This window comes from Grammomys surdaster, unplaced genomic scaffold (genome assembly GCF_004785775.1).
Source record: "Grammomys surdaster isolate TR1022 unplaced genomic scaffold, NIH_TR_1.0 150, whole genome shotgun sequence".
Classification (NCBI taxonomy): Eukaryota; Metazoa; Chordata; class Mammalia; order Rodentia; family Muridae; genus Grammomys; species Grammomys surdaster.
The window spans coordinates 17,768,827-17,781,683 of NW_021604608.1; the positions used below are offsets into that span (position 1 = coordinate 17,768,827).

Below are 12,857 nucleotides of genomic sequence, written 5' to 3' on the forward strand. Positions count from 1 at the left end.
TACAAATCTCACCCTTTCTCATTTGTCAACATTTTTAAGAGTTTTCTTACTAGTTATTTTATGACATGTACATCTTTATGTGGTACATCATTCACTGCCGTGTTGTCCCACAGTGCATGAGTTCACATCCAGCCAGTGTCAGTCAAGAAGAGGGTCGGTGTGTGACTGTCCTGTTGTACAGTATACAAACAAGAGTATCATTCACACAGCAATGGATTTGAGTGTGTTTGATGCCTTATTGACTGAAGGCTGTAAATGTCCTGTTTTAGAGGCTGAAGAGTTGGCTCAACAATTAAGAGCACTTGTTCTTGCAGAGAACCCAAGTTCAATTTTCACACCCACATTGGCAGCTCACAAAGATCTACTAACTCCAATCCCAAGGAATCCAACACTCATACACACAAAATAACAAAATAAATTTTAAAAGAAAATTTTTTGAAATATCCTGTATATATATATATGTGTGTGTGTGTGTGTGTGTGTGTGTGTGTGTATAAAGTTTTTAGCAACTTAAATTAAAATGTCTAAAGAAGAGGCATTCTCTAAATCACACAGGAAGAATATGATCAAATTACATACCAAATTACTAACTTTACAGCCCTTTCTATCTGATTTTCTTCATAGATGATTTCTGCACCTTCCTGAAACTCAGTTGCACACAGCTCTGTTCTCTGGAATTCAGTGAGAGGTATATGGTGTTTCTCCACTGTCCGGCCTAAGACTCAGCAGTTGCAGGAGCCAGGGAGCCCTTAGAAACTGAATATTACATCTTCATTTATTCATCATTAATTTTAAATAGTTCCAACTAGTGTTTCTCCAATTGATCAGTAGGGTTGTCACATGCTTGCCAGCTAGCCCTCCTAAGTAATGTGTGGTTAAACCCTACAATGTAGTTTAAGTAGAGGCGTTCCTCAAATCAATGCAAAAGTTTCAGAGATGCTGGAAGTCCTGAGAAGGACTGTGGAAGTAGTTTTTTGGGAATTTATTGTCTATGTGAGCTTTGGAACTGGAATGACAGATGCTGTGGTCCACCAGCATGGATGCTGGAATCCTAATTCTCTGGTCCTCACAACTGAACAGCAACCACTCTTCACCAACAAACCATCTCTCCAGATCACTCCCCTGCCTTTTCCTGTCATGGACTTAAAACCTCCAATTCAAGATGTCAAATGTCTAGTAGAAACACAACCAATGTGGAATCCACAGCCAAAAACCAGGGAGCACACAAAGTCCCTGGAATCTGCCTATATCACAGAGGACTTCCCTTCTGGTTGCCTCTCACCCAAACCCATGTCAGAGCCTGTAAGAGAGGCAGGAAGTTTCTCTTTCCCGATGTGGGAAACTGGGGAATGAGAAGCAGAAACCTTCAAAGCCTCAGGCAGAAACAGTTGCTTTATGCAGATAGTGCTGAGTAAAGGGAACAGGCTGGGGCTGCTGATGAGCTGACTTCTGAAAGACTTGTTATAGACTTACAGAATCTTCCCAGGGAGTGTTTGAAGTCAGGAGATAGAGACCCTCATTATCCTCCTCTCTCAATATAAGGGACCCCTTTCTGTTTCCCAGTAAGATTCTTCAAATATGTATTGATGAAAGCCAAATTGTTCCCAGATAAAACGAATGTAGTCAAAATATCTATGCTCTGGAATAAAGTGTGGTATTAACAGAAAGGGAAGGGGTTTTGTTTTGTTCCTTTTTCTTTTCTAAAGAAATATAGGTGTTTAATAACAGATCGGTATCTCTTCTTATATTCATATGTACAGTACATAATAATTTACAGTGTGATTTTTCACAAGTGATGTGGTAAATTTATTCCAGATACACTCATTTTTGCTAGTTTAATGTAATTAAATGCTAGACTCCAGAACCTTCGACATTTAGCATTTCCTTTTCTCTAGGCTTGTGTGTTTCTTATATCAGAAATAAAATAAGAAATTCAATGCACTTTCCCAAACCATCATGAGGTAAAGACGTCTCTTTAGATAGAACTTGAAAATCGGTGCTCACCCCCATACCCCTCCACCAAGGGAATGCATGCTGCAAAGAGAAAAGTTGACAGTCGCATTAGCTTGACATTGTGAACAGGACTGAAGCCCACAGGTAAATTTAATCTCCCTGCAGGGGAATTAACACTGCTTCGTCCATTTGTCTGCAGGTCATTGATCTGTACTGGGGAGTTGAGGAAGACGAATGGGACAGCCCCGAGCTTCAGAAGATGCGCATGAAGCTACTGGAGGAGTGCTTGAAAACGTCCGCAGGTCCATGCTTTGTTGTGGGTATAACAGCACTAATGCTTTCTCTTCAGTCGTGAGAATGTGAGACTATGTGCTCGTTGGTTGGGGGTTAGGTTTGTGGGTTTTGTTTTGGTTGGTTGTTGGTTTGCTTTCTCGCTTGCTTTTGTTTGTTCCAAAAGGAAGCTTTCTTAAGTATTTATTTTAAAGAATTTTAACTGTCTTCTTATCCACACATGTAAAAGAAAAAAAAAACTCTCCAGCTTTGAATGTTACAAAAATTAATGGTGAAGATTTTTGAAAGGTTCATGGCTAGAATGACTGGAGTTGACCAGTTATCCAGCTCGCAGTCAGCAATAAGGGTGGCTCTCTCAGTCTTCCGTAATTGACACAGCTTCCCTCGTCCAGCTGCATGATTTACTCCACCACAATATCTTTTTATTCCCTCAATATTTATTTAAATACATTAGTTTTTTTCTTTAAATACAATGGCCGGAAGATTTCGTAAAGTCAACCAAACATACTAGTCAAATCCAGCAGGAAACGGTAGCTTATGTGTTTGTGTCTAAAATGAGTTCCAGACTGAGACTCACTATAAGCATCAAACATGTCAATAAGGTCTTTTCAAGAACATTACTATTAGCTAGGTGTGCTATTCGGAAGATGGCATCCTCCTCTATGTAAGAACAATGGCAGTGGTACAGGAACAGTCCTGTAGTGGTAACGTTAATGTGTAAAATCACTGCCACACCTTGCATAAGAAAGGCATATCTTGAATCCAAAATATTTCTTTCTAGCCATCCATGGGAGCTGAAACAGAGGATGCTCTGAGGCTTGAATATCATGGTGAGGAGTATGGCAGCAGGAAGGCAGACACGCACTGGAGAAGTAGCTGGGAATTTACATGTTGAGATGATAGCCACGAGGCAGAAAAAGAGCCAAATATAAAATGAATGGGGCTTTGAACCTTCAAAAAGTATACGTCTCCCAGGATCCTCCCAGTGACACATTTCCTCCAGCAAGGCCACACCCCATTCAAAAAGCCGCACCTAGTCCAAAAAGCCACACCTCTTAATCCTTCCCAAACTGTTCCACCAACTGAGATCAAGCATTCAAATATATGAGCCTATGAGAACCATTTTCACTCAAACGACCACAGTACCATATTTGTATAAGAGAGTTTTTAGTATTAGTTTGCCTATCCATACTCACTCAGATACACATACTAGATCCTGCAACAGTGATTTCAGACCTGACTAGCTGATGGGAAAGTTCTTACCAAAGACAGTGTATTGAATCGAGGTCTGTCTGTTCCAGGGGCTATTGTCAGTGTTGGGCATGTGCCAGGGTAAAGCATGTGGTAGTGTCATTTGGGGTGCCAGTTTCTCTTATTCAAACTTAGCAATGAGCTAGGACAATAAAATTTCCCACCCTCTTGAAGCTTGTGTCCTTATGTGGTTAGAAGTGGAAAGGGACAAGCAAAAAGCTAAATAGAATACTATGTCTGATAGTGATCAGCAAAATGAAGGAAATGTTCAGAAAGAGGAGAGATTATATTATTGATGGGTGGCCATGAAAGGATGGGAAGAGAAAGGGGCGGGAAAGAACAAAGCTGATATTGTAGATCAGAGATGTTCAAGGAGTGGATGCTCAGGCATGTCCTTGACGTGTTCAGGACACAGCAAGCAGACCACTATACCTGGAAGAATGGGAGCAAAGGAGGAAAATGTAGGAATAAGGGACACCTCTCGAGCCTTTGGAATTTATTTTTAAAAAGTGTTGTACATCAGTGTGCTCAATATAATTAGGAACCATCAATCTCGTAAAGAAAATTGTATTAAGATTATAAATATTTCACTTATACTCTGAGTGACAACGGAAGTCAAAGAAATGTGTTGAACAACAGGGGGGAAAAATGATCATACTGATCTCTTAAGAACCATCTTGCTTTGGGTCTAGAGTGGAGCTGGGACACACAGACCTTAGAGAGTGTTGCAATAAATAACATATCTGGTTTAAGGATTTGCGGAATAGATGTATGAAAACAGTGACCTAAGTCTGGGGGAAAGGTCTGTCTGGAGTGTATCATCTGCTACATCATCATTGTAGTTTGAATGAGAAGTGTTCCCCAAAGTCTCCCATGGTCTCCAGTTGGATGTGCTGTTTTGGGTTGTCATCTAACTCTTAGGAGAGGGAGCCTTACTAAAGCTCTAAAGGTTTACAGCCTTAACCGACTTCCAGGCCAGTGCTTCAGTGTGTCGTTAAGATGAAGGCCCACAGCTTCCTTCTTCCACTGTCATGCCTGCTGCTCACGCCATGGCTCCCCACCGTGATAGATTCTCTTGCTTCTGTAACCAGACATCGAAGTAAACTCTTTCTTCCATAAGTTGCTTTTGGTCACGGTGTTTTTCACAACTATAGTAAAGTACCTAATATAGCTATCCTCAAAGTAAATAATACAAAAATAGTACACTAAAGCAGAGGAGGTGGGAGAGAAATTCAAGCCTCAAAAACACGGGTCAGGTCAAATCCCTTCATGCTCAGGAGGCTAGATTGGAGACGTCTACCACTGTATATACCTCATAGCAACTCAAGTGCCATGTTCTCAGCAGCTCTCTCTAAACCCAGCCTAGGAAATTCAGAAATAACAGACATCTACCCCATTTCATAAAACTCTAGAATGCAGTACCTAAACTAAAATTATTTGTAGCTATTAATTTCAATAACTTGTTAGCAAGAGGATGAATGATATAAAGACTGGACGTGTATCAGGTTCTGGGAGTAAAGGTTGACTGGCAGGACAACAACTTAGCTGGGTCTGAACCAGTCATTGACCCGACCTTCATCCCTTGTTACACATTTAACCTCATAGCAGCAGTGAAGAAGCCCTACAGCTAGGTAGAGGATAATTTACCCTAATGATCCTAAATTACATGAGGCTAGCCTTGGTGCTTATAGAAAAGAGTACATTCTCGTGGCTTTCCCTGTTGTAACTATGGTAACCACGGTGGTAACAGCTCACTTGTGTCGCTCATGAGCGACAGTCTCCTTGCCTCGTACTCCCTTTAGATATTTCCACAAATGCTAGTGCCCTGTGGGATACAAAGCTTAACATGCTAGTTCCCTGAATGCTGAAGACTTTGGCAAGAAAATGTGCCACTGTTGAATGAAGAATGATCCACAGACACTAGCTTACGTTAAATACAGCAAAATCCAGGGCCAGGCAAAGCTTTCATTTGAAATAGCCGGGAGTCCCAGAGGGCAGTGGACTGAAACAGTAAATGTGCTTGACTCTTTAAATTTTATGTGCATTGACATGCAGGCTACGCTGCTAATACTAGATAGTTATTTTTTACAGGTTTTTATTACAAAGAGTACGAAAGGCTAGAGCCGGGGTGCTGGTCCTGATCTCAGAGATTAACTCAGGAGACACAGTAGAGAACGCCAGTGCTGAAGCACATGGAATTTGCATAACGAGTAAAGAGAGAAACAGCCCCCGAAACCCCTCAGTTTCATTTCTGTCTCAGACAGATGAGCAGAGACCTCACTAAGATCCGTTATCTCCATAAAGATGGGGAGATAAAAACAGAAAGAACCAACTTCAAAGTTTTATTAGGAAGCTGAATCTGCTAACACATATCTGAGTTTTTGTAGAATATAAACTTTTACAATCTCTCTTATCAAACTGTGATTTTGTGTATAGTGAACGATTGTGTCATAGTGAACATTTTTCTCTTTGAAGATGTCACTGATAAAAAGACATTTTTATTCTCATGTTGAGCGTGTAGTTCACAAGGTCCATACTTGATCATTACATCACAAAAGCAATAAATAAATAAATAAATGTCACATAGAAAAAGCAAGAATAGCAATGAAATTATATCAAATTAAAAGTTTCTGCACAGCAAAAGAAAACAATTCAGAAAAGAAACTATTACAGAATAGGAGAAACATAACTCTCTGCTACTAATCTGATATAGAATTGTCAGTCAGAATTTGGTTTAAAAATAAAGATAACCCAAGTAAAATGTTAAATAATCTCAAAAGATATTTTTTTTAAAAAATGTTCCCATGAGTGATAAATACATCAAAATCCTCAATATTTTATTCACTTGTGGGTACAAATCAAGTCTACAATAAAATTTCGTCTTATTTCAGTTAAAATGTCTATTAGCAAAAGTAAATTTAAAAATTATCAAAGCTGGCATCAGGGTGGAAGGGAAGGGACCTTAAACATTGTTGGTGGGAAAGTAAGTAGGTCCGGCTACTATGGAAAACAGCAAGGAAGTTCAATTAAATACCAGAAAGGAGGATGCTTTCATGGCATCTGACCATTCTTGGATAAACATCTACCTAAAGTAGACCCCACATATAAAAGACATACTTATTAAAGACATACTTATTAAAGACCAGTAAGACGATTCAGTCTACCATCAAAGCTCTTGCTGCACAAGCCTGACTCTACCTAGACTCCGTACTCTACCTGGACTCCGTACATGCATCATGCTATGTATGTCCCCACACACATATATCATGCACATGTACCTACCCTGGACTATTTGCTGTAGTAATTTTCTTAATCTCAATGGGGGGTGTGTGGGGGGGGGGTTCTACCCACCTTTGATCATTCAGTTCTTAGATAAAAGACACAAAACTTCTACATTTGTGATAAGCCTTTAAAGCACTAGCACTGGGTAGAGATCTACCCTCTCTGCTGTTATGTCTAGTTCCCTGTCAATAACCCTGAAATATGACTTGCCATATACCATCTGGGCCACTCTTACTCACACTGGTCAGCTCTCATGGCAATTCTCATGATCGTTTGTCCCATGGCATCTCTCTTCTCTCCAGCTTTTCTCTCTTCTCTTGTGTTCTTCCTCAGACCCCAAGGCTGGGAACTGAAACTCCACCTACCTCTCTTCTGCTTAGCTACAGGCTGTCAGCATCTTTATTCAACCAGTAATTTTAAATTAAGGAGTAAAATCACATAGCATCTTGTCCCTAAGAGCAACCAGACCTTGGGGGCCAGGATTTACATTACAATTCATAGTAATAGAACAAACCTCAACAACTATTATTCAGTCACACAGACGAATGCAACAAGATGAGGGAACCCACTGGACATTGTGTTAAGTGAACTAAGCTAGGTGCATAAAAACAAACCTCACTTGTTTTTATTCACAAAATAATTTTAAAATACAAGGGAAGGGGAGAGAATTTGAAAGTAGAAAGGGTTCATTACTGACCCTGAAGGGGGAAAATAGGAGAATAGCATAAAAGAATAGATAATGTAATTATCGTACTATGTACGCATGGGTGGAACTATCACAGCAACTTCCATCCGTTTGTAATTTACATATGTAAATTATCATCATAAAAATATGTTTCATCTGGTGGTGGCAGGACGTCTCAGCAGGTAAATGCAGTTGTCTTCAACCTGAGCTTGACTCCCAAGAGCCACATGATAGAAGGAGAGATATCCAACTCCTGAAAGTTGCCCTATGACCCCCACATGCCAGCTACAATGTACACATATGCAATAAACAAATGATGTTGGTGGGGTATAATTCATTCTGACCTCTCTGTTTGAAAACTGTAAAATATATGTAACAGATGTTGCTTTGCTAGGCATAATTTCTCCGGATTCTTTGAAATTTATTTATTTTAAGCTGTCCATCAAATCCCATGGAGTCTCTTGTTTCTACTTACCAGAAGTGAGATCCCAAGTGTGTTATCACCAAACCCTGTGGGATGGCTCATCTTCTGTCAACCTGACCCAAGCCATAGTCATTACAACTGAAGGAACCTCAGTTGAGAAACTGCCCCACCAGACTGGCCTGCAGGCATGGATGCATTTTTTTCTGACCGATAGTTAGTATGAGAGGGCAAATCTCACTGTGGGCAGTGCCATCCCTGGGCTGCTGCTCCTAGGCGCTATAAGAAAGTTGGTTGAGTAAGCTCTGAGAGGTGAACCAGTAAGCAGCATCCCTCCATGGCCTCTGCTTCTGGCCCTGCCTCCAGATTTCTGCTGTGCTAGGGTGTATATGGATTGTTGCCTGGAAATGTAAGGCAAAATAAACCCATTCATCTCCATTTCATTTTGGTGCGTGATGTTTATCACCATAGAAACCCTAACTAAGATACCCAACTTTTTTGTGGGCTCTAGAATCATACGCCTGGCCTCATATTTGCACAGAAGGAAATTTATCAATTTAGTTACCTCCCCAGCTCCCACAACCAACGTTTCTTTATTTATGTGGGGTGTGTGTGTGTGTATGTGTGTGTGTGTGTGTGTGTGTGTTTGCAAACACACTTGTATATGGGTCCACATATATGCAGGTGGGCATGCACACCTTGTTCTTTGAAACACCACCTTTTGACTGAACTCAGAATTACAGGTGGGCCTTTGTGCTGTCTGGTTTTGTGTGCCAACTTGACACAAGCTGAAGTTATCACAGAAGAAGGACCCTCTCTTGAGGAAATGCCACCATGAGATCCAGCATGAGATCCATGAGAAAGACAATTCCTCAATTAGAGATCAAGAGTAGGAGGGCCCATTGTGGGTGGTGCCATCCCTGGGCTGGTAGTCCTGGGTTCTATAAGAAAGCAAGCTGAGCAAGCCAGGGGAAGCAAGCCAATAAGTAACATCCCTCCATGGCCTCTGCATTAGCTCCTGCCTCCTGACCTGCTTGAGTTCCAGTCCTGACTTCCTTTGGTGATGAACAGCAATGTGGAAGTGTAAGCTGAATAAACCCTTTCCTCCCCAACTTCCTTCTTGGTCACGATGTTTTGTGCAGGAATACAAACCCTGACTAAGACAACCTCGGTGCCTAGCATTTGCATGGTATCTGAATTTTCAAATTCCAGACTTCATGCTTACAAGGCAAGCATCTTATCCACTGGCTAAGACAACCTCGGTGCCTAGCATTTGCATGGTATCTGAATATTCAAATTCCAGACTTCATGCTTACAAGGCAAGCATCTTATCCACTGGGCCATTCTCCTAGTCCTAACCAAAGTATCTTAACACCAAAGCCCACATCTTCCTACTCCAAGTTCCTAATGATTTAATGAGACTCTGTTTAGCTTCATAGCCCACGTCCGCTTCCAGCAATCTGCTGCTTCTTCCTCTACAGATGTGTAGGAAGTTTATCATACTGTCCTGTCTCAGCTTCCTTCATGGTGTTCTCTCCCCAGATAATTGAATGATTCAGACAAAATATTCACTAGTCTGAAAAAAAAAAGCCTTTCTCTAGTAGAAACTGAAGCTATGTTAAACATGGTTTTATTAAGATTATTTAAGTCAACTACTACATTTCATAATAAATTTGGATATTTCCATCTAAATTCTCTAGGCAGAGAAACCTAGAGCTTCAAAAACCTGTACTAGACACTGCCAGAAACTCAAATCACAAAACATAGTAAAGATTCTTCATCTGTGCCCTCTCCCCCAGCATTTCCCTGATATCTCCTTGCAATACATAAGTCAACCAACCAGAGGTCTATATATGATTCTAGAAAAACACAGTTGGTCATGCAAAAAGACCCTGCCAAGTTCTCTGATCTAAAAGTCAGTAGTGTACTATGTAAGTCCTCTTAAGCACTGGCTAAGTGTGGAGGGGGCATGCAAGAAAGTTAGTGGGATAATACAAGGGTACACTAATGCTATGAGAAAGTGGAGAGTCAAAGTGTATTCTGACTCCCTAGTTCAGAGGATTCCCCAGAGAAACCAGTCCTTGCTGTGATACTGAAAAGATTAAAAGCAAAGTCCAGATATGGAGCAGAAGAAAAAAGGTATTGACTCTCCAGAGACCAGAAGTTTCTGGATGGGGCAGAATACATAGCACTTATTTGGACCATGAGACAAGAAACATAGTTTTAGGCCACTGGCCAAGTATTGGTTATTTTTCGGTAGTTCTGATTTAAAAAAAAAAAAAGCCATGATCAAAGCAATTTATGGAAGAAAGAATTTATTGGGCTTAGGTTCCAGAAGGACAAGAACCGGTCATGGCAGGACGTCATTACAGGAATCAGTAGGAATGGCAGCAGAGAGATCACACCTTCAAACAGCAAACAAGAAGCTGAAAGAGTGTACCAGAAGTAGGGTGAGGCTATGAACGCTCAAAAACCACTCCCTGTGACATACTTCCTCCAGCAAGGCCACATCTCCTAAACCTCTCCTGACAGTGTCACCTACTGGTGACTAAGAATTCAAATGCCTGAGCCGATACGGACATTTTTCATTCACACTGGCACACCTCCAAAGGAAATTTTAGCATCAGTTTGTGAGCGGCACAGAGGATATCAGTAAAGTAGAGAAGCTGGAGGTGAAGGTCCTAACTGGGAACGTGACTAATGTCCTAGGCCAAGGGGAAGATCTCATGGACTGGCATGAGCTGAAATAGAGACGCAGGCACAGATGAGAGGAGACATTTCCCAGAGACAGCCAGAATTTAAATCTGGGGTTGAGAAGGTAAGGATGAGTCAAGGTCCTCATGCTAAGACCTTGGTGATTAGTTCCTTCGTCCATCCCATCATCACAAGGCTTGAAACCACACCAAAGCATGTGAGATGCTGTACATTGCTGTTGAAAATGTGTATCATATAATCATTTGCTGAAAGTAAAGTCTATATTATCTGACATGAAGCATACATAGGATTCCTTGTTGCTCCCACTGAGTTCTCTTCATGATTCTCTGGACTGAGAGGAAAGAGAGACCAATATTTAGAGCTTTGTTCCATCCCTCCTAGTTCTGGTTCATGGTTTGGGTCCTTTCCCTTCAGTTCCTGTTGTACTTACTTTCTTATAGCTGTGGTAAAGCACCTGACAGAAACAACATGAGGATGGAAAGGTTTCTTCTGACTTGCACTTTGAGAAGAAATAGTCTGTCATGGCAGGGAAAAACATGGCAGTGCAAACGTGGACTAGCTGCAGCTGCTCGTATTCTGTCTGCAGTGGGAAAGCCCAGAGAGATGAATGTTGCACCTCTGCTCACTTCCTCATGAAGTATAAAACCCATGAAGTATTTCTAATACAGCCTGAGTTCTACTGCTTTTAATTTTTTCCAATTTTATTCAGTTCAGGTGAATGCTGCCCATTCAAGGTGGATCTTTTTTCTTCAGTTAAACCTTTCAAGATATGCTGAGAGGTGTATCTCCTAGGTGATTCTACAGCCCATGAAGTTGACAGTGACATCGGAGCTCTATGAGTACTTATCATAATCCTCTGTGGGATTATGGATGCTCAGAAGGGACTGTATCTCTGTCTTTTATTCCCTAGACCAAGAATAAATCTTGAATCACATTAGACACATGGGTCTACTGGACTGGGTACCATATTGGTTTTCACTGTTCTTTAAAACTCCAGGGAAGAAATAATTTTGCGCATCTACACCAGGGATTCAGTGTGAAGAAAATGCTAAAGATGGATATCAGAGAAGCAGCCTCACCCCAGGAAATATGTCCAGACAGAGGCTAGAGCTTGTGAGACTGCCCTACTCTACAGCTGTCAGTAGAAGCCCCAAAGAACTAAGAAGTCTTTCTTATCTTTCCGATTCTTTTCTTGCTTCCTTTGCTAGCACACTGGTTGTGCAGATGTAACTGTAGAAATGCAAATGGCTCCCCCATTTCTTTCTAGATTCAGCGTGAGACATCCTGAGGCACCCGCACAGCCACTCTGCAGCTCTGAACTGAGCAGTTCAAAGCGATTTGAATTTTTGAATATTTCTAATTTCTTACCCCAAATTATCCCAGGCTCATGGATTTTTATCAGCCTTAAAAGAGGTAGCTGAACAAGCATTTGGAAGAGTCTGGATTATGTTCATATGAAAATAGACATTAATTGGCTCCCAACTTGAATCAGTTATAAATACAGAGGTGACCCTGATTAACCAACAGCAGGGAAGCAATTGTATCTTAATTGACTGTGGCAGTCTCAGTGACGTACTGGACTCAGCTTCCTCCATAATGTAGCAGATGAGATAAGCTTTGAAGGAGTCTCTATTAGTCATCATATCTGTCTCCATACCTCATTTCTTCAAGACTGAAGGAATAATGAGGCCAAAGCTGGACTATAAAAGTTTGAAGCTAACTTTAGTTTTAGCTTAGATTTTATAACTACATTATCTGGAATGAACCTGCCACTGATTAAATTCAAGAGCTAACCCATTTTAGTCCACCAGTCTTTAATGATGGGCATTATACGCTGTAAGCTGTACTCAAGGTCTTGATAACACACAGCTTTGTCTACATACCCACTACACAACATAGTAGAATAACCCAGAATCCCAAATTTAGTGAAGACAAATGACCACACACACATACACACACATAAATGCACACATGCATGCACACACATGCACACACACACACATACACATCATTGCAATCAAGTACAGCTTTACTTTTATTTCATATATTAAGATTTTATTAAGCAAAAATTTATTCAGATCAAAAATTTTAAATCCACAGAATCCACAGCTTTACTTTTTATCGATTTATTTTCTAATCTACTCTCAAGTATGACCAGTAGGTTAACTGGTTGATTTAATTAAGTTCCAAAACCAGGAGGCTATTCCCATGCATTTCACCTGACACAATACACAACCCTGCCTTTATTCTAATTAGTTT

General features: G+C 40.8%; 1 protein-coding gene across 1 annotated transcript in view; it reads left to right on the plus strand.

Annotated features, from left to right (window-relative positions):
* Nwd2 (NACHT and WD repeat domain containing 2) overlaps positions 1 to 12,857 on the plus strand; it is a 140,333-nt gene that overhangs the window by 78,447 nt on the left and 49,029 nt on the right. Inside the window, exon 3 of the mRNA XM_028765333.1 lies at positions 2,153 to 2,269. Within this exon, the coding sequence (XP_028621166.1) occupies positions 2,153 to 2,269 (117 nt within the window). The remainder of the gene's footprint in view (positions 1 to 2,152; positions 2,270 to 12,857) is intronic.